At 49.2% G+C, this 25622-nt stretch overlaps 11 protein-coding genes across 11 annotated transcripts; 10 read left to right on the forward strand and 1 right to left on the reverse strand.

Moving 5' to 3' along the window:
- Positions 1–109: 109 nt before the first annotated feature.
- On the reverse strand, positions 110–580 carry TbgDal_VIII1820 (hypothetical protein, unlikely; the record flags this gene model as incomplete). Its single annotated transcript, XM_011777210.1, has 1 exon — positions 110–580. One exon carries the CDS (start codon positions 578–580, stop codon positions 110–112), a length of 471 nt encoding a protein of 156 aa, XP_011775512.1.
- A 646-nt stretch (positions 581–1226) lies between these two features.
- TbgDal_VIII1830 (ABC transporter, putative) lies at positions 1227–4703 on the forward strand (the record flags this gene model as incomplete). The annotated part of the gene is made up of 1 exon (XM_011777211.1): positions 1227–4703. The coding sequence occupies one exon, from the start codon at positions 1227–1229 to the stop codon at positions 4701–4703; it is 3477 nt and encodes a 1158-aa protein (XP_011775513.1).
- Positions 4704–5704: 1001 nt separating this feature from the next.
- Positions 5705–10102, forward strand: TbgDal_VIII1840 (hypothetical protein, conserved; the record flags this gene model as incomplete). The annotated part of the gene is made up of 1 exon (XM_011777212.1): positions 5705–10102. The coding sequence occupies one exon, from the start codon at positions 5705–5707 to the stop codon at positions 10100–10102; it is 4398 nt and encodes a 1465-aa protein (XP_011775514.1).
- A 1537-nt stretch (positions 10103–11639) lies between these two features.
- TbgDal_VIII1850 (hypothetical protein, conserved) lies at positions 11640–12425 on the forward strand (the record flags this gene model as incomplete). The annotated part of the gene is made up of 1 exon (XM_011777213.1): positions 11640–12425. One exon carries the CDS (start codon positions 11640–11642, stop codon positions 12423–12425), a length of 786 nt encoding a protein of 261 aa, XP_011775515.1.
- Positions 12426–12983: 558 nt separating this feature from the next.
- Positions 12984–13697, forward strand: TbgDal_VIII1860 (trypanothione synthetase, putative; the record flags this gene model as incomplete). The annotated part of the gene is made up of 1 exon (XM_011777214.1): positions 12984–13697. The coding sequence occupies one exon, from the start codon at positions 12984–12986 to the stop codon at positions 13695–13697; it is 714 nt and encodes a 237-aa protein (XP_011775516.1).
- Positions 13698–14163: 466 nt separating this feature from the next.
- On the forward strand, positions 14164–15081 carry TbgDal_VIII1870 (hypothetical protein, conserved; the record flags this gene model as incomplete). The annotated part of the gene is made up of 1 exon (XM_011777215.1): positions 14164–15081. One exon carries the CDS (start codon positions 14164–14166, stop codon positions 15079–15081), a length of 918 nt encoding a protein of 305 aa, XP_011775517.1.
- Positions 15082–15709: 628 nt separating this feature from the next.
- On the forward strand, positions 15710–19249 carry TbgDal_VIII1880 (hypothetical protein, conserved; the record flags this gene model as incomplete). Its single annotated transcript, XM_011777216.1, has 1 exon — positions 15710–19249. The coding sequence occupies one exon, from the start codon at positions 15710–15712 to the stop codon at positions 19247–19249; it is 3540 nt and encodes a 1179-aa protein (XP_011775518.1).
- A 925-nt stretch (positions 19250–20174) lies between these two features.
- Positions 20175–20780, forward strand: TbgDal_VIII1890 (hypothetical protein, conserved; the record flags this gene model as incomplete). The annotated part of the gene is made up of 1 exon (XM_011777217.1): positions 20175–20780. One exon carries the CDS (start codon positions 20175–20177, stop codon positions 20778–20780), a length of 606 nt encoding a protein of 201 aa, XP_011775519.1.
- Positions 20781–21416: 636 nt separating this feature from the next.
- On the forward strand, positions 21417–22349 carry TbgDal_VIII1900 (hypothetical protein, conserved; the record flags this gene model as incomplete). Its single annotated transcript, XM_011777218.1, has 1 exon — positions 21417–22349. One exon carries the CDS (start codon positions 21417–21419, stop codon positions 22347–22349), a length of 933 nt encoding a protein of 310 aa, XP_011775520.1.
- Positions 22350–23099: 750 nt separating this feature from the next.
- Positions 23100–23954, forward strand: TbgDal_VIII1910 (hypothetical protein, conserved; the record flags this gene model as incomplete). The annotated part of the gene is made up of 1 exon (XM_011777219.1): positions 23100–23954. The coding sequence occupies one exon, from the start codon at positions 23100–23102 to the stop codon at positions 23952–23954; it is 855 nt and encodes a 284-aa protein (XP_011775521.1).
- A 1003-nt stretch (positions 23955–24957) lies between these two features.
- Positions 24958–25242, forward strand: TbgDal_VIII1920 (hypothetical protein, conserved; the record flags this gene model as incomplete). The annotated part of the gene is made up of 1 exon (XM_011777220.1): positions 24958–25242. The coding sequence occupies one exon, from the start codon at positions 24958–24960 to the stop codon at positions 25240–25242; it is 285 nt and encodes a 94-aa protein (XP_011775522.1).
- Positions 25243–25622: the final 380 nt, after the last annotated feature.

A 25622-nucleotide genomic window follows, 5' to 3' on the forward strand; every position in this document is an offset into this window, starting at 1 on the left:
GGGTTTGGGTTCCCTTTTCGTCTGCTAAAGAAAATGGGAAAAAACACTGAATTTTGTATAGGAGAGAGGGAAAGAGGGGGAGCATCCTTTACCTGCAGCCGGTTTCTGGTTAAGGGGTGTATGAACTACGAAAAAAGGGAGTAAATGACACCCGGTGGTCAAACTGCTGAGGTGGTTTGGGGTGCTTCTCGGCAACCGAATCCGCGAGGTTTTGAGTGGGTGTGAAGAATTTACTCCTCGGCAAGTTGTAGCCGGTAAGCTCAACAGACCGCAGTTTGAGCAGCCTGGTAGTACATAAATTGACAGCGAACGTTAACCACATGCCCATTTTTTTAGCGGTCGTGAGGATCGTAGGGATGACTCCACTTCTTTTCACATTGTTGCAATTAAAATGTTCGGCGTTGTCGAGGAGAAATCGATGTGACACATGCTTCTCGTCGGTCCGTGTGAAGAGAGTGCAGTTTGCACAACCATAGGTGGGGTGGGTGGCGCATCTGCCCTCTGGAAACAGTTTTGACGCCTCCCGCTCCCTTTGTTTTACCACATCCTCACCGTTAATACTTTTCTTGGTTTCAAACATCTCTGGGTAGTAGGGGGTGGAATGATCATTGTTTTAGCGCTCATCCTAAGTCTTGAATGAATGTTGAAAGGACACTAATACCATGGGCAAAGGGAAACTGACCTCTTTTTTGACGTTTTTTTTTTTTTCGCTCCCTCTCGACCTTCCCCAATCTTGACCCCGGTCTCACCTCACTTGAAACGATCATATGGGCTGTTTTTTCCAAGAAGCAACGGATGCCGGTAACGGCCTGCAGCCATCTTTACACCGCCGGGGGTGGAGGGTGACTTGCATTGCAGAACGAAGAGAGCAGTTACGGATGGGCGTGATGTTTGTCAGTTGTCCTTTCTCCTTAACTCTTCGGGGAGTTTACATTTCTTCGGGCAGCGGCAATATTGTGTTCACCACTGTGTGTGCACCGGAGCCAGTAAGTAACAACTTTGGGATGGATCATTGTTTCCCATCATTCAAACCGTATAGGTAACCTGTTGCGCATAAGATGCCTTTTCTTTTTTTTCGCTTCGTTGTGGTTCTCTTTTCTTTATGATCATTATCTCAATCCAACTCTTTTGTATTCATCTTTCGTGATAGCTCTTATTGTTGCCCTTGTCACAAGGTGTATACATTTTTTTAAAGAAAATATTTTTGTTCAATTAGCAGCCAGGATATGCACTCAGAATTGAAAGCCTATGCTGTTCTTGTTGCTTTTACCCTCCTTGGAGAGCTTGGTCCCTTTCGAGGCGCGTACAGCTCCGTCGAGGACGAAGTAGCGGCATCGCATTCCCTCCAAGAGGTTCTTGATTTCCCAACTGTATCATATTATGACTCACTCGTAGGAGAGCCTTTAACGGGAGGGCACCACCGTGGTATCGTTGATATGTTTTCCGGTAGCTCCACTGAGTGCTTCAACGGAGGTGTGCCCCCGACGAATGGGGATTCGAACTGCACCTGTCCTGCGCGAAGCAAATTTTCAGGTCTTAAGTGTGAGATGTGCCAGACAGATGGTTCGTGTGATTCCATCGCAGGTCCGCAAAGTGTGTGCGAGAGGAGGCTAGCAATTTGGGGATCAAACAAGCAGTTCGAGTGCTCATTTAACACGCCATTCTTCATTAAGCAAATGGGTGGCGGCCGCGATGTCGAGGCCCTCGTGACTCTCAATTGCTCAACACCCGATGGCACCGCCTTTCATGAGAGTAACTCCGGTACCTGCGAGATGACATTGTTCCGGGTGGAACCAAAGCACGAATATGTAGATCCATTCTTTAGTTGTTCGGTGGAACAGTGCACGATGCACCTCGAGGAAATCAAAACGAACAAGGCAAATAAAACACCAACCAACTCAAATATCATCTCGAAGGCGGGCCTCATTGCATGGCGGGTGCTCATTGTCGCATTGTGCCTGCTACTGGCGATGCTGCAGTGCGTTTCACCCAAGGTGGGTCGCGGACGAACGGCGAAGCTTTTGTATGTGCTAGCTTGCCTGTTGGTAGCGGTGACATTACTTTTTATACTCGTGATGGTTCTCAACATGCATCAGGGGACACCGGAACTCAATGCCGTGTACGAGTGTAATAAAACACATTGCGACTGCTCGGAGGATCCACCGAAGGAGTACGGACCATTTTGCTCAGGAACGGTTATGAAAAAATTTATACTTCCGCAGATCAAAAACTCTATCAAGATAGTTTGTAACTTGCAGGATAAGACGTGCAGGCTGACGCTAAAGGACGTTAAAATCATTATTGACTTAAACTGCACAGCCAGTGAGTGCACAAATAAAAGGAAGTTTCCCAACGGACCGTCGCTGCCGGTACCGGCAGATGATAAGGCACAACGGGCACTACTCACTTTCATTGCCCTCGGTTTTTTGGTGTTGTTGGTGCTGTTTGGCTTGCATGTTTTGTGGGTCCTTAGGAGGACGCAGAAAAGAAAGGCCGAATTCGTTGATAGGTTTGGGCTCCCAGAGTTGTGGACTCAAGAAGGAGGAGAAGGTGTGCCAGAAACGCGTTGCAACGGCCAGGGGTGGGAGGTCGCAACGCAACGGCAGCGGCGGCACGAGGGAGGTGCAGGGGGCTTGACTGCAGCACGAAGCGCAATGTCCATCGGCGAAGCCGGTGGATCAGCGCAGAGAAGTTGTAGTGGTGATATGCCCAGCTTAAGTGAATCCGAGAGGCACTTCACCAGCAACACTAACCGACATGACAAGAAGGATTTCATCCGTGGGGTGACAAAGTCTCCCCTCAAACTACAACTGACTGATTTGGACTACAAGCTTGAGTCCTCTTGCTTTTCCAGCAACAATAACGATGCATCACAACATATACTGCAGCAAGTAAACTTCTCTGTGAAGTCAGGAGATGTGCTTGCAATCATTGGCCCCTCAGGAGCTGGGAAAACGAGCTTGCTAGACCTTCTGTCGGCACGGAGGAAGCAAGGACGTGTCTTTGGAGAGATGACAATAAACAACACCCCGCTAGTCGGTGCCTCCAACGAGGTTACGGAACAGTATCGTAACATCATTGGTTACGTCTCCCAGGAAGATACGCTGATTCCAGCCCTGACAGTATACGAAACCATCAAGTACGCCGCCCGGTTGAAGCTACCTCAGGCGTTCTCCAGCGAAAGTATCAACGGGATTGTAGACCGTATGATTGAAGCGTTGAGATTGACTCGTTGTAAGGACACAGTCATTGGTGATGGAACTAAGCTGCGTGGTGTTAGCGGAGGAGAGAAGCGGCGAGTCTCAATTGCCGTAGAGCTATTAGCCAACCCGCGTATCCTCTTCCTTGACGAACCAACAAGCGGTCTTGATGCTGTCAGCGCCAAACATGTCATCGATGCTGTCGTTCAGCTTGCAAAGGAGTCACCTATGCGGGCATACGCACCGCATTACTTCGCGTTCAGGCCCATTGTCATTTTCAGTATACATCAACCTTCACAGGAAATTTACGAGCTCTGTGATAAAATTTTGCTTCTTTCACGCGGTATGAGTATCTATTGTGGTCCCGCCAGCTGTGCTGCGGAGACACTTGAGGCACGCGTCCAACGGGTGATGGGAGGCGTCCAGACAATCCCACGCCTTGCCGACAACCCGAACCACGCAGAGTATCTGATGAAGCTCGAGGAAATTGTCGACGATGTGGCACGCGTGGAACTTCAGAGGGAGAACACGGCACAGATGCTTTCAAGAGACGAGACATCATCAGGAATGCGTCACGAAGAGCAAGCCATAATCAGAGGAGACATCATCCTCAAGACAACTTTTGGCTTCCGCAGGTATTATGCGAATGTGTACCAGCAAGTTGGGCTGCTAACGTCGCGTGCGGCTCGTTCTCTGCTTACCTCTTCTCATCTGATTGTCTGCCACGCTGCAGTTACGGCATCGGTCAGCACCCTCATGATGATCTTATATCACGAGGAGGGGCTGGATCTCCCAGGAGCCCTTAACCGTGCGGGGTCCGTCACGTTTCTCCTGTTGGTTGTTTCATTTGCATCACTAAGCTGCCTTGAGCATCTGGTCACAGAGCGGAAGCTGTTCGCAGTGGAGCGCGAAAACGGGTATTACACCACTCTGCCGTATCTCCTGTCGAAGATAATTGTCGACATCATACCGCTCCGAGTTCTACCGACGTTGGTGATGGCAGCGCTCATCTATGTGCCCATGGGGCTTCGGGGGGACAGTGGCATACACTTATTCTGGTTCATCATCATTGTGGCACTGTTTTCAGTCTGCATTACACTGATTGTAATGTGTGTGGGAGTTGTTACTGGTTCATTTGGTTCCGCTGCCCTTTTGAGCAGCGTCGTCATCCTATGGAACTTCGTTTTTGGGGGTTTGCTCGTGCAATCAACAACAGTCCCCGCGGCACTTCGACCGTTCCAGGCAGCCTCGCCTTTCTTTCTTGCCTTTGAATCTCTATTGGTGAATGAACTTGATGGGCAGGATTGTACCTTCGCTCCGACAGACGCAACGGGAAAGCCATCGTCGACAAATGTACCAATTTTATGTGTGCAGTACTTGACCAACATGGGCCTCACACCCGCACGCTTTACCAGGGATGTTGGGCAGCTTGCGGTAATGGTGCTCGTGCTACTGTGCTTGGTGTGGCTACTTCTGTTCCAATTCACTACTGTCGCACGTTGAAGGTAGTTAGTTGAGGGAGGGAGAGGAAGAAGAGCAGACTGCAGAGGAGTTAATAGTTAATTCATCAAACCACAAGAAAGACCAGAGGGATGTATGAAGTCTGTGGGGTGTATAATCTAGTCTAGCAGTGCGTGTCGAGCGTGGAAACACATTCTCTTATTCCTTCTTTTCCCACCAGGATATATATCCACTCATAGTTTCTTTTTTCCCTTCCGCGGTGTCAGGCATGTAAGTAGATCTCTGTTGAGCATCGTGTGATGCGAAAAGTTGTGTTTGAAAAGAGGAATGAGAAGGACGGAAAAGGGGGGAATCGTTCAGACAATAGTAGGGGGTGTAGAGGAACTGGAACGGAGCTGAGAGGTTTAAGAATTCTTTCTACTCCGTTGTTGCTTTCTCGTCGGTACCACTGCCGTTAAAGCTTGCGACGCAAAGCTTGTGGTTATCTGTACGCGTGCGTGGGCATTAATACGACTGTTGGTGCTACCATTGTTCATAGGGCCCGCGGCCACTTTGAACTTGATCATTGTTTGCTTTATCCAGTTACACTTAGTTCGGGAATACGACAAAAAAAAGAAGTGGGAAAAAGCTGTGTGTGCGTTTGTGCTTGCGTGCGTCGTCTATTCCGCGAGCATCGCCTCTACAAGGGAGAGGATTGCTGGAGTTTACACGCATCGCTTGACTTCAATTTGCTTATTCACATCTATATTTTTGGTGTCTCACTGTCTTCCTTGTTTTGCGCAGACTATTCATCCTTCTTTTCCCTTGTGTGTGGATCAAACACTGGATACGACCGGCACGTATGTTTTCAATTTTGCGTTTTTTGCTTGCTCGCTGTTCTTTTTTTTTTTTTTCCTTCCCCCTTACCTCTATTACCTCGCTCCTTCATCGGTTATTGTTATCATTGTCATCGTCGTCATCCACAAAGGAGGAAGCAGTTTCAATACGCACCACTTTTGACGAACCCGCATCCGGGGTTGACCGTTGTAGAAAAGAAAGGGGAAATGGCAACGCTTCGGTTCAACCTCCCAGCGCTCAATGAGTATCAGTGGCGTAATTTGTACCTCAAGAAGTACGGCTCGTGTACGTACGGGCCGCCGATGCCGAAACACGAGTACCGAATCGACCCATGTACTGTAGAATGGCGGCGTAAGAGGGAGCAGGAGGTGTGGAAAAGTACCACAGGTCAGGGAGACGAGAATAGTCGCAAGCTGGGCGGTGGCGACATCACCAGCAGGATGTTACAGACGTCGGATTATATGGATGCGAGCGACGACGGCCGTATGGCTGAGTTTTCAGGAACACACAACGGAGATTCAGATGGGGAGTCACTCTACAAGGAAGCGAGCACATATGACAACCAACTTTTCACGACGGATATGTTCGCGTTCCTCAGCTCCGGTGATAGTGATTCACAATCATCAACCATGTCAGAAATGTTCACATTCTTACCACAGAACGGGTCGCGGAGCTTCCCCACTCGGCTGCCTACAGTCTCAGAATTTACTGCAGCTGACTCACTACTTCCAGCTAGAGAAAGTCGGAACACAAAACCGGAAGATTCAATTTTGAAGTCCAATGATCTCGTTCGATTGCAGCGCGAGACGTGGCAGCTGTTGATGGATGACCGCATAATGATGTGGTTTGAGCGTGAGGTCAAGGAGCACGGACGCATTGCCGCAAATGTGCAAAAGAAGCTACTTGAAATCGTCACAAAAAAACCTGACGCTCACAGCGATGTGACCACGAGATCGAGCGCCAGTGAAAAAAAGAAGGCACAGGAGCCTCCTGCAGAACTTCCGTTCAGTTACGTGCATGAAACAAAACCGGAATCCAGTGAAGATGAAAAACTGATGCAAACGCTAGAGAAGTTTTCACCCTTCTTTGCTGTTATTTCGCCCCCTGAAGTACTACAAAGGGTGGCATCACAAGTCTCGACATCAAAGGGGGGAGAGGTACTTAGTGGCACCTCCAACACTATTGGGCTTCCAATATTTAGTCAGTACCACACTTGGCGAGAGACCTTTGAATTTAGACAAACGTGGCGTTTGGCGCCATTCAGCTTTTTTCTCATCCACGACAGCAGTTACAACCATGCGCAGATATGTGCACTGTACATACTGTTAGATGTAATCTGCCGAACATCCCATACTCACACGGCGGAATGCGCGATGAATGAGCAAAGCCGCCAACTTATGGCTGAGAGACGGGTACGGCGACGACGGAGTGCCAAGACAGACGACGTGGCGCGAGCACAGTCGTGTCCGTTGGTGCTTATACAGCAGTTGACGGAGGACATTCTCCTCGCGTACGAGCAGAGCTCCGCCCGCACAGCATTGTCTGCGGCACTCCAAGTCTTGCGTTTTTTAACAAATATAGTTCTTGATGCCTGCACCGCATCTCGTTTCGTAAGTCCCGAAGCACTTCGACGGCAATGTGGATTCGATGGCGACCCTAATCCCGCTGGCACCACTACGGCGGAAAGTGTTGCAAGTGTCAGTGTGAGCATCGTGCGCGATGATGAGACCTCCTCCCTGCGCCGGCGACGACCACAGCCTTCCCCCCTGAACGAAGTAGCAAGGGGGTTAGGGATCGCTGAATGCAGTGTCGATGGTGATGACGGGGTCAGGGACCGCCAAGCGCCCACAGAGGACGAAGAAAATATGTATCGAATGGACATCAATAGCTGCATTGCCTCAATACCTTTACAACACCTAAATGAGTCTAGTTTCGAGCAACTCTTCGAACTGGTTTATTGGTTTGTGGATGCTCCAACTGCCAACAGTACAGTTACGGAGAAGGTGACTCAGGGACGAATCACATGGGACGCGAAAGCTCCAAGCTCACCGACTGCCACTGCGGGGGGGCCCACATCTGGAGAGCGCGGCCGAGGTGCCCCAACATCCCCTGCAGCTGACACGGGTAGCCCCACGAGGCGTGACGGAGCTGGAGCCCAACAACGGGCACAGGACTTCGAGGCCACTGCGTCTGTTGTGGAGGCCATTGTACGTTTCGAGACAAACATGACCTTTAACTTGAATGCGCCAGTGGATGATCCCTACTTTTCTCCTCTTGCGGCACAGAGTACGAGAAAAAATTCAAAGAAAAAAGAAGGTGAACGTCGAGCCGCGATTCAAGCAACGCCCGCGGCTGCCCCGAACAATGAGGCAGGGGTGGCAATATTTAGAGTGTCACTAACCTTTGTAACGACGTATATACGGCTTCACGGCGCAACCTGGTTAAAGGAACTGCTGAATCGACTTTTCAACATCCTTCGTCGGGAGAGTGTCCTACTGTACCTGAACGACTCCGACTTCAACATCAATCAAGGGCTTTCCGCCCGAAAGAAAAACTCGTCTTTTCTGAGCTGGGGTGCCAAGCGCTTCGCCGCATACTCTTCGTCTGTGCAAGATAGCGGCCTCTCAACATCTTCAGGGGACTGGGATTCGACGCTGCAGGGAAAATTGGAGAAGCTTGAGCAACTAATATGCCAGGATATAGGATATGTTATGGGGGAGTTCTTTAGTTCGTTGCATGGAAAGCGTGCCATAACGCGCCTTCCGCAGGCAATATCTGTCATGTTAACGGACTATTGCTCGACTGTTCATTTACATCTTCTTAATCAACGGACACCCATGGAGTATTCGCATGAACCACCCGCGGTGCGTGTGAAGAAGTATTTGGCAGAAATGCGTCAAAGGCGCGTAACTGGTGGGTTAGCACTTGGACCCCAGGGAAAGGGACAAGGAGTCGCGGAGGACACGCTTATCCACAATGTGGGATGCCATAGATTGGCGAAATTTATCCTTTTTGACTGTTGGATTTTGCCAGCACTTAACAACGCCGTCGCCTTTGGTTATCTCCCCGAAGATGCACCTCATCACCTTCGGTCAAACGTTAACGCCTTCACGCGTTACCTAAAGATAATTGTAAATGCCCCGTTCGCCAGTAGGTGTCGTCCAGGACCTGCTGCAAGGGATGTCTCGCAATTTCCAAGTTGTGGGACGAGGAAGCCTGTGGCAGAAAAGAAACTCCAAGCCTTCGATGACGTTGCACACGCGTGGCGGTGCAACACTCTGAGGCTCCCGTCCAGGATTACCGGGATTTACAATGCTTGTACAGGTTCCCTCAACCGGTTAACAAGAGACACCACGGCGGAGGATGAAAAGCCTAACAAACGCCGAGCGGCGGCTTCTACGTCCTTTAGTAAAATGACGCTGACCAAAGTGATCACTGGGGACATGAGCAGCTCCATCGACCGGGTACGAGAGACATGGAGCGAGAAATTCACTGCGCTAGATACCCTCAATGCGTTCCTTGACCTGAATAGTAATAGTTTAGACTGGGGAGAGGTGCACGATGACGATGTAGATATGTCGCCGTCACAGATTTTGAACATCTTTTGCGACCGCGCCTCATATGATATCTCAACGAAGATCGTTGTTTCCGAGTTCACAGTGTCTCCTTCAACGTCAGCGGCATGTATCAGTAACATTTATTCGCTTATGTCCGGGCAGCATTACTTAGTGCGGAACGCGTGTCTCTCCGGCACACTTGTTGGGCGATTCAAGTCATCACCCTACCTGGCGTGTCTCATCGGAGTGCTGACACACCCGTACATGGCCGTACAAGTGGCAGAAAACGTTCTCCGCAACAGCCGCGCACTCTACAACGCTCTCATGACGCCCCTAAACGACGAAACACTGCTTTCCATGATGTCCTCCCTAGTGTCGGGTAAGAACAATACGGTTTTAATGGACACGAATCAGCTCGTAACGGCGGTGGCGGCTCTTCCCTTTAAGGCGCGACCGGGTTCGGCCGACAGGTCTAATTCTACCAGTGAGACACCGGATATGGCACGGGCCAAGTTATGGCAGAACACAGCACAAATTCTGTTGGAAAGGCGGTCGCTTGCCACCACAGGTGCCAGGCATCCATCGCATGTGCTCCGCCGGCTCATTGCAAAGGTGAGGGCCCCCGCTGATCCAACAGATGTGTTGAAAAATACCTCTCTCGCGATGGAAAATGAGGTGGGACACGCTCCCCTCTGCTTTGACGCATGGTGGCGGGCTATGGTTGTGGCACTCACGGTAAAGGCAATGAATGTGATTGAGGAAAGCAGTGGGGCAAGGGCCATGCAGTGGGAACAATGGTGCGAAGTGAAGGTAAATGACATGCAGAAGGAGTTCCGTGGACTCTGTGCCTATTTGTCAAAGCACAAGTCAGCGAAGACATGTATTCCCGAGGATAAGATAATGTCGTACTGTCGAGACGGGACCACCACACGACCAAAACCTGCAAAGCAGGAAATCAGCCAACCACAGCGGGTGAAAAGTGCCCAAGAGAAACGAAGCGTGTCACGGAGTAAGCATAGAGCCAAAAAAAAGAAGGCGACGAAGTGATAGCCAACAAAAGAAGAATACACCCAAGTGTGTCGTAAAGAGGGAAGAATAGAAGTAGCTGATGAGGATCAGTGGCGGAGGAGAGTTGTAGGCTGTAATGATTTATATTGAGACGGGCATACAGATGGGGAACAGCGCCCCAACCACGTATATCAGCCACCTCAACACTAGGGCCTTTACTTCGTTTTCGTTGGTGGTTCCATTTTGAATTCTCTTTTGGTCGCAGTTACTTGAAAAAGACGTGATGGCCTTTGCTCAGTGATGAAATATATATATATATATATATATGCAGTGGAAGGGGCCTGACGATGGCATGTTTACACCTTAGCGAATTCTTTCTTGAAGGATCCTAGTTTGTACATTTACCTTCTTCAAGCGCCTTTTTTTTTTTAACAGCGTGGATGTACATTCAACCGGATGGACTGGCGCACCAGTACGGTGCTTCACAATGGGTTCAGTACCTGTTTGGAGATAAGGCTTATTCGATGAAGGAACCACGCTTTATTCCCCCCTCGTTTTTTTGCCTGTATTTGTGTTGTGCCGCGTTTTCAAGGCCCTTCTTTCCTCCTTCCTTTTGCAGTTTTTTTCTCCGATTAGTGGAGCGATAGTGCCACGAGCTCATGAAGTACCGACAATATTCTCTGACCACTAAGAGCGGAGGAAAAGACTTAGGGATGCGGACGGATGCGATGGTGCAGCGGTTACGTGAATCAGAAGTGTTGCACTACACAACGTGCCTTAACGCATTGGAAAGCGTTCGGACGCTTCAGCTTTGCAATGAGGCATTAACTACGTGGCATTGCCTACAGCGTGTGAACGCGAGCACCGTCTCTCCTCCTTCCCTTCATAATGTGGGCCTATAACTGGTGGAATTATGTGAAGGCGACCTGTTCTCACTTCGGCACGCGAGTGCATCAGAAGCTAGTGGTGCTGCGCAAATATATATATATTTATATATATATATACTCCTTTTGTTGTTGTTCATAGAGAAACCTCAGTGCGGAAAACACTCCACGTGCGTCTACGGTCGCTACCTAACGGTTTCATTGTTATTCTTTTTTTTGTTATTGGGAAATCTGATGCGAGATTGTTTTGATAAACTACTTTGCGTGTGTAACAGATGCGCGCACGCTCGGCATGACGGGAGTGGAATGCACGTGTATGTGCATAGCTGTTCCTACAGACTTCTATTTTTAATAGTTGGTGGCATTTAAGGTATGGAAAGTATTTGATTAACCATGGGTAAAAATTTTTACTAAACTGACGCAACTTATATCCACTTTGTCAGTTCGCACGTACTTGGCCCTCCTTACATTGTTTGCCTGAGTGGGCCTTACGGCAGGTGGAAGAGGGTGCGTAGCCACCAATCCGTCTTCACTTAAGCTCTGGCTACGGTTGTTTGGTGACTTTTAAACACGAACACACACATACATGGTTGCAAGGGCTAGAGAAGAACAGCGACGTCGAAGGAGATCTAGTACAGGGGTAAACACAAACATCACATACATACACATACAAACAAATTGTACACTATAATATGAATATCGTCACAAGCTACTTCCTGGTGAAGCGCATTCCCGGGAGCATTTTTCTTGGTGAGGCTTCCCTACGAAATGCCGAGGCACGGCAGCGTGAGTACTTGGAATGCATCAGGCAGAATGTCACTCACAGAGAAGTGGACTCCCTGCATCTTCTTATCGAGGGAAGCGACGCATACAACCACTTCCGAACACATATTATGGAGAACAACAATTCGTTTCCCGACGGGCGGTTGCGGCAGAAAATCGTGCCGATACTGTGGCAGAAAGGGCAGCCAACGTACGCGGACTTATTTGAACACGCCAATAAGCTTCTCCGAGGGCGATTGGCGATGGTATGCAATGCTGATGTTTACATATCTCAGCACGGTGCGGCTGTGCGGGACCTGGCAAGGCTCTTTGACCAGGGGGTACCGCGTGTGGCCTTGGCGTTAACGCGATATGAGAGCGAAAATTTTATGGACGCACCACTGCAAGATAACTACAGGGGGTCCCACGATGCTTTTGTTGTACGACCGCCGTTGGAAGACTCATTGCTAAGAAGCGTGAAACATCCGCAGAACTGTTACAAGGCGGAAAATGTTGTGTTGCACGAACTACAACGGCATGGGTACATGGTGAAGAACCCCTGCCGCGATTTCATGCTGGTACACCGCCACGAAGCGGATCTGCGGCAGTGGCTGCCTTCTGTCGATGAGGAACGGTATGCAAGAGCACCGCCATGTAGCATTGAAGAAGCTGTAATCGCCCTGAAGGAAGAGAACGACAGGTTGGAACGGCATTAAACGCTTTGGAGTTCTTTGGGGGGGGGAGAGGGGGTGTACCCCCGAAGCCAGCGGGTGTGTTCTGTGTAGGTAGTGTGTGCTTGCTGTTGTCTTAATTGCGAGGATTTTTTTTTTTTCAAACCTCCAGACTCGTTCTTCTCCGTAAAGCGCTTTCTTTCTGCGGACCAGCATGACAGGGACAGTTCGATCACTCTTTGGGCGCCTCTCATTTCATTTACACATGCATTTCCTACACTCCAGAGGCCCCGTTGTTTGAGCCCACTCTTTGCTAGTGGGGAATTCCCACCTCAACAACACTTTGTACATGTTTGTTTTATTCTTTGCACTGCATGTGCACGCTTGCTGTGTGTCTGTTGCATTCACGGGTATGAACAGATGACTATTCCTTTTTTCTCCCTTCGTGTTGCTCCGTATTGTACCTTTAACTGTGGCGAAGCACCCAGTATTTGTCCCTCCTGCTGCTACTGAGGGCAGCAGTGATACAAAAAATAGGCTCCACACCTTTCCGGCCTCCCCAACTCGCGTCCACTGTACGATACGTTTGTTCGCGGGCAGTTTATGGTGGTGCGGGAGGCGGTTAAGCGAGTCCCAAAGCAGGTTGTTCCACTGCATGGTGTGTGTGGTTATGCCCCGGGTTGTATACCCGCCTACAGCAATGGTACAGATACAACTTTTACTTACCAAGGTCACTACGCCGACAATTTCTTTATGGGATACAAGTGGCAGTGTGTAGAATTTGCCCGACGTTGGTTACTGTTACGCAAGGGCCTAGCCCTCCCGCAGTATGATTTCGCTGCACATCTCATTCACATGCGCGAGGTGTGTGATGCAGAGACGGGGGAAGTTGTTCCCTGTAAATTCGTATCGCAGGGTTCACCGGAACCACCAGCGGCGGATGCCCTAATCGTGTATCCGGGCACAAGGGAAAATATTTTCGGCCATGTAGGTGTTATAACACACGTGACTGATGCACTTGTCGGCGTGGCCGATCAGAATCGATTCTTCCATGATTGGGATGGGCGGCCTTACGCAGCGGAGTTCCCGCTAGAGTGCGTGGATGGACAATATTTCATCAGAGATCCTCTCGTGGAGTGCCGCGGGTGGGTCACATTTCCCGAACGGCCAAACCGCGTCGAAGGAGTGCCGCTCGTTGTGTCGCCGCATGTGCGTGGTCCTCCAAAGGTTCATATCTGCAAGCGAATCAATTATGTAGCGGGACAGTTGTGGTCGTGGTGTTTCAACAGAGAATGCATCACGTTTGCTCGAACCTAAACAACAACGATGAACCTAGAGGAGGGGATGACCAGCCAGCAGTTTATTGCCCTTTGTCTCTGGGGTTGCATGTGTGTGTGTGTGTGTGTGCTGGAGGGGTAGTGCACGCCCATGGATGTGAGCAGGTCCATTTTTTTGTTGCAATGCACCTACATAAGCAGGTGGCGCAGGGGACCATATGCTCTTTCTCGCACGCACGGGCGGTAGTTGCCTTCCATATGAGAGTAAACGAGGTGTACGTTAACTATTGTTTGTTATGCAAGTTGGGTGAAAGAATCTGGTGCCGTGGTGGGCGCCGCGAGACAACGTTGACCAGAAGTAATACTCTGTGTTTATGTGCGCCGTAATTTATTGTGGATCCCATCTCTCGACGCTCTCTCCACTGCTTCACCACTTCCAGGCACCAGCGAGGCTGTTGCTAAGCATTTGAACTGGTGTTTGGGGTAAAAGGGAGGATATAAGAGGCATGTACGGCCCGCACCACCGCGTTGCTCCACTTCGTCACACTGGCGCCGGTGTGACGAAGCTCCCTCGCAACCATTGCAATCAAGGCCTGCAACGACAGTGCTCATACGCGACGAACACGCTCCAATCCCTACCATATGACACACAAGGTGCCACGTCAGCAGCAGGAGGAGGCATTGGGTCCCACACGATGCCCGCGCGTATGCAACAACCACGGCTATCGGTGCCATCACATTCACATCCGCCGCCCTTCTCACAGCTCGCGACGCAGTCCACACCGACGCAGCTGGGTGACGGGCTTGTGTCAGGCAGGTCAGTCCCAAACGTAAATTATCAACAACCGTCACAGCAACAACAACAAGGTAGTATGGAGGCTGCAACCGCCTTGCTGGCCTTTACGCAGGCAATCCAGGGGCAGGAAAGGCACATGGCCACAGGTTGTCAGAGCCTCTTGCATTTACGTGCCATAGCGGAGGCACAAAGTGCGCAAGTCGCCGCGGTGAATGCACTCGCCACAGAAGTTCGGGCAATGGTCGAAGCAACTCGCGATGTATGCCTTCTGTTGACACGTACGAGGGAACAGCTTCCCGAAACAAAAACTTCAGGAGTCCATCGGCGCGAGTCCCATGGGCCCTTCCGTCCCTTTTCGAGGCTTGTGCTCGGCGAGGAATGTTCCCCCCACGCCTCACCTGTGGAGGTTGCAAGTGAACACAGCGGAAACGAGAATAAAACTAACGTTAAAACGTGCGGATGGAGGGACGGCGTCAACGATACGGGTGCAGCGTACATTTCAGCGACCGCCGGCTTGAAAAGTGTCGTACTGCGAGGTGCAGGAGACGGAGCAGCAGCAGCAGCAGCGTCGCCAGTTGAGAACACCTCACAACCACAGTACATCGAAGATGACATTTTCTCTATGTGAAGAATTAGCGTGGCGCTCCTTTGACATGTTCCTGTGGGCGTGTAGCTCCAACAGTGTGGCCTTCTTTTTTTTTCGTGATTGCTTAACAAACACACACAGGTTTCCTCATCTAAATGGATAGGTACCGTGTATGTGGGGGAGAAGGGGCTGGGTTATGGCCTTCCGTGATCCTAGGGAACAACCGAAATCTGATCCCACTTTACCTCCTTTTCACTTCTTCACATGTGACTGTCCGGCATGTGCCGTTTTTGACATTGTGATTACGTTGTGCTCATCAACACCATTTGGTTTTCGTAACCGTTGTTATTTTTTTTCGATATGCCAGTTGATTTGTGCCACATGAGAATTAGCCCTAACAACAACGCTATAACCATGTTGAGCGCATTTGCAGTAGACACATATTTTCTTATCTTTCCTACTTTTATCATCTGCTTGTGTGCGGCCTGAATAACAGCTGGGGAGAGGGGAACAGTGCCAGAGAGTTAAAAAAAAAAAACTTAACACTTCACCGCAGTCGTAAATAAATTCTCCCGCCGTTGTTTACTCTGCGGCTGCTCTTGATAATTTCCTCCAATGTATTTTTCTCTATTCTAAGAGCATAAAAAGGTTGGGGAAAGGGAAGGAAGTGATGAGTGATTTTGACAACAAATGTCAACCCTCCCTAAGGAATAACCTTCGCTCAGCTACAGAAACACTTAACCGTCTGTGTCGAGCGACGCCAGAGCAAGATATAGGTAGAATGCTTCGGGGAAATAAGACAGCTCCACAATACAAAGCCGCTGTTACACCTTCAGCGAGGGAAAACAACACCTACCCAACCAGATCCTCACCGGCAGTAGCGACATCAGCTTCGCGGGCCCCAGGCACGGCGGGCGAGTGGGCCAATGCCTTCCGTCTTCTTCAATCCCAAGTGTATAACTGTGTGGTAGAGCTTGACACGGAACGAGTTGTGCGCAGCAACAACATCCGTGAAGTGGAGCAAACACTCTCAGGTCATGTGGGGGAGTTGCGTGCCATGATACTGCAGATGAAGAAGGAAAATGAGTACTTGACAGGTGTAGTTCGATCGCTTCAGAAGCGGGTGTCGCCACATCGCGCTGGTAGGAGCATCGGCAACGGAGAGCATACGATCACCTCTGCTGCGCCTCCTCAAACAATGGCCACCGTGGCCGGTATGGCTGCGCTTACAGAGCGATTGGAAGCGTTAGAAGATACCGTAGCACGGCAGCAGCGAGTTGTCGGAGACCGCAACACTCGGCTGGAGGGAAATATCCGTGAGATGGTGGGAAACGCCGTAAATATCGAAGTGGAGCGAACACGCCGCATTGCGCGTGAGGCGGCCCGCGACTGCACCGACGAACTTGTGCGCACTCACCTTGCATCCATACAAGCGGTCCTTCAGAGTGAACGTCAGCATCAGCAGAAGGTTGATAGCGCATCAAGCGACGCGGCACGTGAGGTGGTGCAACACTTCAGAAGGCTAGAAGTTGATGTCCAGCGGCGTTTGCAGGAGATGAATTCAACAATTACTGTTATAAGGCAACAGCAACAACAGCGGGAGTCAGAAATTCAGGAACTTTCAGTCCGTGTCGCGCAGGATGTCTCAGCAGTAGAAAGATCCGTCGAGGCTGCTCGGCGTGAGCTGCAGAGCGGTATAGCAAAGAACGCACAGGCCAATGAGGCACGCGCTGAAGCAACTCAACTCGCCTTGGAGGCTGCGGTTGCAGAACGGGCGATTGCAGCAAGTAAAGAGGTTGTTATGCACAGGGCCACTATCATTGATGCAGCAGAGGCTGGAGCCAAGCAAAAAGAACAGCAGGAAGAGCAGCGTTTGCTACGGCGACTTGAGGATGCGCAGCGTACCAGTGAAACGGTTCAACGGCAACAAGAAAAGTTAGAGGAGCAACTGAAGGGGCTGCAGAGTGTAGTGCAAGAACTTCAGCAACAGCTTGTTGAGGCGGTTAAAGCATCCAATGTCGCATCAGCGGATATAACAAAGTGGAAGGCGCGCATCCGCGAGGCGCTAACGACAAGCGAGGAAGCCCGCACGCTCGCACAGGAGTCCACTGCGTGTGCGCAGAAGACAGAGGACTCAGTGCGCGAGGCACTGGCGCGTTCTGGGGTGCAATTGAAGAGACTGGTGGCGGATCACGAGAATGGCACTCTTTTGACTCAGCAACTCACCGAAAAGCTTGAGGCAACTGAAGCCCGTCTCGCTTCGACCCGAACTGTCGTGGACGACCTGAGCGAACGCCATAAAAATAGTTTACTCCCAATGACCGCAAGGGTGGAGACGCTCCACCGAAGTTTGCAAGACATCTTTGGACCGAAGGTGGAGGAGATAAGTGGTTCTCTAGTAGAATTGAAAGCAACTGTGGAGCAGCTACAGTTAAATGCCTCCTCACGGTCGAAGTCAGACGCCCGACAACTATCGGATATGAGGCGTGAGTACACCACCGACATACAGCAACTGAAGGATTGTTTACACCAACAGGTACGTGAGTGGAAGCAGGAGTGCTGCACATCGTCAAGTACACTAAAGGCGGCAGTGGATGGGTTAAGTGACACAGTAAAGTTGCAGGAGCAGTCAACCACGCGGAGAGAAGCACTACATGCATCAGCCGCAGAAGTTGCAGTGCTTTCCGATAGGGTGCAGGCGTTGGAGGCGGCACGTGAGGCGGCTGAATGGCGAGTTGCAAGAGGGGGAAAGACATCAAACCTCGCCACAGCCACTGAAGGAGCTCAACAGTCAGCAGGAGAAACAACGGTAAACTCATCCGTTGGGGAACCAGGAGCCGCTACAGATTCAGAACTGGGAAATAATGGTGAGGTCATTTACGAACTCCGGCATCGAATCACCGCCGTGGAGCAATGTGTACGGAGTCGTGAGGACAACCTCCAAAAACTGGTACGCAACGACATACAAAAAGAAGTAGGGAGACTTGAGCAACTGGTAAACCGCATGGATGAAGAGAACACATCTAGGATGCAACTGCTGCGAGTGCAGCTCAGTGACGACGTGGCAACGCGGTGCAAAGGCATGCTATGCGAAGTGGAAACCCCTGCACAACGTCAGTTACAGTTGCAAGTGGATCGCCTACGCGAGTCATTGAACCCGGCAAAACTCATTGCTGCTATCGAAGCTGATGTGGAACTTCAGAACCACCTTTCACTTGCATTGCAAGACGCTTTCGCCCCGCGCGTTGGCACGTCCGAGTCCTTCGTACAAATGAAACGACGACTACAGAAGGCGGAGGATGAACTAGCCGAAGTGAAAGTGCATACACGTGAACAGAATGAAAGAATGAAGATAATAGAATCGAATTCGGAGAAATACATGTGGGAATCTAGTAACCAGACCCAAGGAGAGGGAAGTGCGGGCGGAAGATCAGAGGTAGGTGTGCTTTTGCAGTTACTGCAGACAAGCATGAAACAGTTGCAGGAGGAGCAAGCGGCAGCGAGGCGCGAGCGCGAGTTGTTACGAACGACCGCGAAGGTAGTGGAAACGGCCGCCCCCGCAGTAGAGGTAACTAGTGGAGAGGGCCCAAGTGCCGGCCACCACTGCACCTCTGCGGATGAAATGGTTAGGTCGGATTTAAAGACCTATTTGGAGGGTTGTATCAATGCCGTCGAGGCAAAGGTTGAGGCGGCTGCGCAGTCTACTGCTGACACGCTTGATGTTCTAAAGCAGAGCATCGAGATGTGCGTGTCGTTTTTTGTTGATGAAGTGAACGCCTCTGCACTATTAAACCCCTTATTTTTACCCATAGAAGCAGGTCAGAATAAACTAAACGTGAACACCGTGAAGGGTTTGGACGGTGTGCTCTTATTTCTTTGGCAACACCAGTGTGGTTTACAGGCTGCCGTACAGGCGCTGCAGGACGGGAGTTTAGGCACACTCGACTTGCTGCAGCATCACGAAGAACAGCTAGCGCTGCTGCAACCGGTGGGGCCGCTTGCAACTCACACTGCAGCTCAGTTGGAGCGGCTTGCTGTCAGTTTGGGCCTTCCACTCGATACGGATGCCATGGATGAGATGGAGGAGGAAGTGGAAGTGGAAGGCGAATTGATAGAAGACGATGATAATGATGATGAATTAATGGAGGAAAGTGAGGAGTTGGAGGAGGAAGAGGAGGATGAGGCAGAACAGCCTGATGAAGAAGTGTAAACAGTGGTTACAAATAGGTGGAGTGTGGTCACGGTTAAATCGTAACGTGAAGTGAATTTTGTCCTGTGTTATTTTGTTTTTTTCCAGTTTATTTCTAACCTTACCAGTTAAAAATGCTTAATGGGCGTTGGTCCAAGTGCGTGTCCCTCAGTTGGGCGCTGCACCGGATCCTAGTAAATGTTATGCTGCTATTGCACGAGTCAAATCCAATAGAAAAGATTTAAAAGGGGGATTGAACGAGTAGGGCAAGAACGAAGGTAAATTGAAGCGCAGGGAAGCAGTCAGAAGGAATGAAGAAACGAATGGGCAGCATTGTGAATGGGAGAGAAAACAAAATACTTCAGGGGGGAAATAGAGTGGTGATTATATCTCTTCAGTTTGAAACTGTGCAGGTGTCAGGCACAGGTGTTTGTACTTTTTTTTAAAAAAAACATACGTATTACCCCATACGCACGCACGAACGGTTTGTGTGACGTGCCCGCTGGGAGTGTTGTTGTCTTTTTCCCCCTCCTCTCCTTTTTCCTATGCGTTTTTTGTTTAGTTTTGTCTTTGATTTTTGCTCTTTACTTTGTTTTAGCTACCCCTTTGAATTCACTCGTTTTTTTTCTCTTGTTTCTTGCTAGTTGCTTCGGTTTTCCCCTCACGAAATAACATTATGTTGCTACTAACGTGGTGTGAAGACGCCTAACGTGAAGTGGAGGTTAACCGTGAAACACCAAGGTGCGTTCGCGCACGTGATCCCGAGATCACTTAACAAAATATAAATAAATTTACCTACTTATTTATACCCATCCCTTTTGTTGTCCCTGTATCAGCATCCTTTCATTTGTCTACTTGTCAATATATACTTTCCTTTCCTCACCCCTCACTGCGGAAGAAGCCAGTCCTCCATCAAGTAGCGAAAAGTGGTCGAAGAGGAGATCGTATGAGCCTTTTAAAAGCAGATCAATTGCGGCGCGATCTGTTCATCAAGTACAGCGATAAAATTGCCGAACTTCTTGGTGAAACGGAGGAATGCAGCCCAACAGAAGAGCAGCGGGAAAAAGAAGAGATCGAAACTACGGAGCAACGAGGCCTCAGTAGTCTCCCAAAGCGGTTCCGTATTTCCTACCCCCGACAACATCTTCTTAGGCAGCGTGCCATGCAAATGCCTCCTGCTGCTGATGTCGGCGATGCAGAAAACAGCCCCGCTTCCGCTTCTAATTCAACATGTCCACCACCCGGAGAGACTGCCACCGATGAGGACGAAAATGTAGAAACAATATGGGTGGAGCTGGATGAAGAGGAAAAACGACCAGTGTATAATGAGCCCTATCCATCAGTTAAGAGGATGATGCGGCGCATGCAGGATGAGTCATTGCGTCTGTTGATGCGTGAAGCTCGCATACCAGTGACCCCTCACCAGGGCGATGCGTACCTCTTGCAGCGGATGGAGGTTTTGCAGCAACTAGAAAAGAATATTGGAGACGATCGCATCAAGATTTTGGCGCGGTTGCAAAAGATGGATGGAAAACTTCATACATGCGAGTAGCAGTCTCCTACCGCGGGGCGCGGAACCTCTTCACGCCCATGTACAGTAAGAAACAACGTCTGTGACACCAATACCACCAGCCGGGGATATGTGTTTGTTAGGCAAGAAGCTTCTACTGGCACAGCACACTCTTTCCTCACTAGCCGTTACGGTAACCACGGGCCTGAAGTCGCAAAAGAAAAAAAAGGTGGAAGAATGGAGGAGTTGTAAAGACAAAGCAAGAGAGATGACAGAGCGCTCAGCAAGCGATACATTTTCTTTTTTTTTTTTGCTTTTTACCGCTATCATGTAGTCTTTGTACAACTCCTAAATGCAAACGCGAACAACACCACAAAAACACGGTGGACGACGATAAAACATGCCGTAAACTCCGACACGGTGACAGTGCGATTGAATGATGATGATTCTATTTCTTCCCCTATTTTGACTTGAATTTTACCCCTCACCTCCCGTGCACTCTCACCTTTATGGGGTTCCTACATTCGTATTACGTGCTCAAACTACAACCAACATATAAAACGAGCAACACACTGCAGTACTCCACTGTGCAAAAAAAAAAAAAAGTCAGGAAAGTAACGCTGTACGCGTTCACATAAGACAATCAGAACAAATATACATACATATATATATATATATATGGGACAACACAGCGCCAAGGAGTTCAGGGGATCAAGACGAGGCGAAAGCAATAGTGGCGTTTTCCCCCTGGGGCCAGGTCATGCACATGTCGGTATGGGTTCAACGAAAAAACCACTGGGCATACATACATCGGCTGTACAGAACAATATCCTTCGACAGCGTAACCAACATCGGAGGGTTATGCATGAAGAAGGTGGTTCCCATCCCCGCGGACAGGAGGCAGACGGTTCCCATGGCGAGGATATTGCTGAAGAGAAGTTTCCTGTAGTGATTCGCTATGCAGCTCACGATGTTCGTTCACTTCTGTCCAGTAATGAAAAAGTTTACGTCGCAGTAGAATCACTTAATTGGAGCAAGTTGCCCATGACTGCTAGCGAAGATTCATTTTATGCAATTGTAGAGCTTCCGCAAGGCCCACAACGGTTTCGCTTCGTTGTGGGTGAGACGGAAGTAGTGGATACAGCACAACCCATCGAGGATATTGCGGAAGGTACACCACTGCTTGAACCGCGTGGTGACGTCGGGCACAAGGGGGAAACTCGGGCGAATGTCATACACGTTAACAAGGCGCTGCTTCTAACCAAAGAAGATGAAGAGGTGCCTGATGATGGCAGTGGATGGGGACAAGAGGAGATTATTCATAAGGAAGATCGTAAGCACCCACCCATTATGCCAGTACATTTACGTTACACACCGGTTAATACACCACTAACTGCCGCTCGATGTGCGCTTGACGGTTTCATGCGCACCACTGACGAAGATACCGTGTCCCCCGAAAATCTCCCTATTCCACTCAGTGTCACTGTTAATCACGTGTATTTTCAGCGCCGTGAGGACCACTGTGTTACGGCCATGACGACCCGTTTTTGCAACAAGTATTCAACGATGGTATATTATTCAAAGGCGGAACCCACGGCATCCCTCCAATAAGGGGGTTCGAAAAAGAAAAGCCGGGTTGTGTTTTTTTTTTTTAAAAAAACACACAACAAAAAAATAAGATGGAAATAGCAGACGAAAAGAAAAAGGGGGAGACAGAGGTACCGTCACATACCCTCATTGTTATCGGTGTCGTTTGTTAGCTTTCCCCTTTCCTCTAACATTAGTGGTGAAAGGTAGCACAAGACGAATGAAAGCAAAAGAAAAAAAACAGAGAAACCTCATGTCGTGCCTTGTTTGCTAAGCGACGTGGCTGTGCGTACGCACGCGGTCGGGAAAACAAAAATAAACTTTATCGCAACGAGCAATTGTCGAAGATGGGGAAAAACAAAAAACAAAGTACACGAGTCATGGAGTCCGTGTACTCACTGTACCAACAACATGAGTGAGTATATATATATATATATATATATATATTCCCCGTGCAAATCGCTTAGCTACACACAAGAGGAAAAGCAAAAAAAAAAAACGTACTCATACCTATACACAAACGGATTGGAGACTCGTGCAGCTGGGTTCACCGCCTTATTTGCTGATGACGCGCAAGGCGCCTGTCCATTGGATTAATGCACTGCGTAACTGAACCGATCTAACGTTCAAATGACTCTCTTACTTCCCCTTCCCTGTTTTGTCGTGACAACAATGATATCTGTTTGCCCTATTTGATAGTCACAACAACGGACGTGGTACAAGATATACCAAAATTCCTCTAAAGTCTCTTTTCGTACCTTTGTGTAGTAAGCAATGAAAAAGCGAGTGGCGGTCTCCTGCTGTGTGGCGGGTGTCCTGCTTTTTGCAGCAGCAGTAGCCATACACCGCACAGCGCCTACCACAATCGAACAAAAAAAGCTCGCGGCATGGATCTACACCGGATTTAGAAGCGCGACCGAACGCACAAAGGCCACTGTCACCGCTCTTGTCCCGGAGCCCATGAAGCCCCATATAAAGCAACTTTTAGCTGGGGCAACGTCAGTGACGTTAGTGGGTCAAGGTTTCCGTAGGGTTCCGGGCATCGCCACCGCAATCAGCGCCTCCGCCCAAACAACAAAGCAACAAAATGTTCTTGAGATAATCATGGCCAAGCCTGTGGATAAGCTCTTGTATGCTGTGGGCGCTATTTTTGCCCAGGCATTTCTGCTGCGATTACTTGTGAAACCACCGGGTTACTGGGGGCCTGTGAGGGATCAGAAAGTGTGGCGCAACTTCTTCACCACGCAGGCAGGCTGGTTTCTGCTTGTTGTTTGTGTAGCGCTTCCAAATTGTGTGGTAGATGCCGGTTTCATCATTACACTGCTCGGTCGCCTGCCATCAGAAACGTACCTCCCAGCTCTTGTCGTTGGGAAACTTTTACAGCCATACGTCGCCACAGCGCTGTTCTGCTCGCCAACTTTTGTACGCTGGCTGCCGCAGGTGTGGAAAGTGATGGATGCCAAGGGAAGCGAGGATGACCAAAGCGGAGCGAAGGTGGTATTTTGGGCTTTGCTAACAACCGCTGTTCTTCTTGCGGGTACGAATGGGGTCACTATGTTGTGGCGGCGGGATGGAAGCAATGACGAAGAGGAGGAGTTAGTCCTTGAGGATGCAGAAGCGGAAAACTAATGTGTAGGGGCGTAATGCATCCAAGGAATAGACAATATTCGTGTATGTGTGTATATGGAGGGAGGAGGGGTCGACTGGTGGATCCCACCGTTGTTCAGAAGGGAAACTGTGCATGCTATGTAGAGGGAAAGGTGGCAATATAGTTGTGTTTATGTATGCACATATATATTATATGTATACTTTAAGAGGTTGAGAATTCAAAAAGGTAAGGGGTGCAGAGGTTGTTACAGTAGAAGTGCCCTTCCACAAAAAACCACAGACAGCCACGCAGTTATTCTCCAAACTGGAAGCAAAAATAGGAAATGTATGGATTGATATCAGCTACGCATGAGAACTGCTCTCGTGCGAACTTCCTGACACTGTGTAAAGGTTTCACACACTGAATGAAAGGGAACTGGGTGTGAAAGAAATAATAGAAGTGTAATGAATATGTGCTAAATTTATGTTATGGTGTTTTAGCCCTCTTCCATAAGCGTGTTGGCATGCGGGAAAATTGAGTAAATATGTTTACATAAGCATGGAGGTATATAAATTGGTTGAGGTGTATTGGCATCTTACCACATTACAGATACGAAATGAAGGGATGCGAAAAAAAAAAATAGACATTTAGAACAAAGAGAAAGAGAACGCAACGTTAACATTGTTGCGCGCCATCCAACAGCACGCGATGTGCCACGAATATAATGCATATTTGCGTATGAATCTTCCTGGGTGCGCTTCTCCTCTTCCTTCTTGGTTGGATGATGGGTTGTTTGCTTTCATCCCTGTTGCGTGGCCGCCGGGCCCAACGCTCAGTCATACGTGACTTTATAGACCTTGCTCCTTCCTTTTTTTTCATTTTTATCTTGTTCCTTCACAACAGCAACAGAAGGATTTAGCATACCAGCGACACTCTAGCGGTGGTACACTCATACAGGCACATAACAGTAGATCAAATCGCTACCAGTGCCAAAAGAGCAGGCAGTTGCTTTCGCTTAAGCGCGCCAAACACATTCTGGAGGTCATGCCCATGCTTCAACCGTACTTTACGAAGAACCCGCAACGCATCACACGGTTGCAGGAGAATTATGATGAAGGTGTTCAGCGCGAGAAAGTACCCGCAGCAGTGCGTGAACAACTTGATATCCAATATCTAAACGTAACACCGGAGAAACTTCGCTTCTTACACCAGAATGTCATGGGGTCATATAGCCCAGGGGAGAAGAACGAAAAGGTAAGGAGGTACAATGAACTCCATCCACCCGGGAAGGAGCATAGCCCAAAGTTCTGGGGGAAAATCTTTGCATAGTGAAATGAACTCAAGAGGATGAGAGAAAGTATCATAGCCGTGTCCCGTGGAAAGAAAATGGGGGTAAGGTATGAAAAGCAAATCAACGAAAAATTACCTTTTAAAAGAACAATAGGTGCGTAAAAGGAAGACCAGATTTCTGGTGGAATGGAATACATACATGTAAATGCTTAGATGAAAAGGGTATGTGAGAATGCCAATGTCAGAGCGTACGTTAATGCCTCTTTGTCTTATTTTCCCCCTCGTGGTTGGTGTGCCTTCCAGTAGTTTTTATTTATGACCCTCTGTGTTAGCGTTATTTTTTGCAAGGTCCATATATATATATGTATATGCATATAACCGTTTCTAGTGCCGTGTGGCTGGGAAACTTATACTTGACA

The sequence above is a fragment of the Trypanosoma brucei genome, chromosome 8, assembly GCF_000210295.1.
Source record: "Trypanosoma brucei gambiense DAL972 chromosome 8, complete sequence".
Taxonomy (NCBI): Eukaryota; Euglenozoa; class Kinetoplastea; order Trypanosomatida; family Trypanosomatidae; genus Trypanosoma; species Trypanosoma brucei.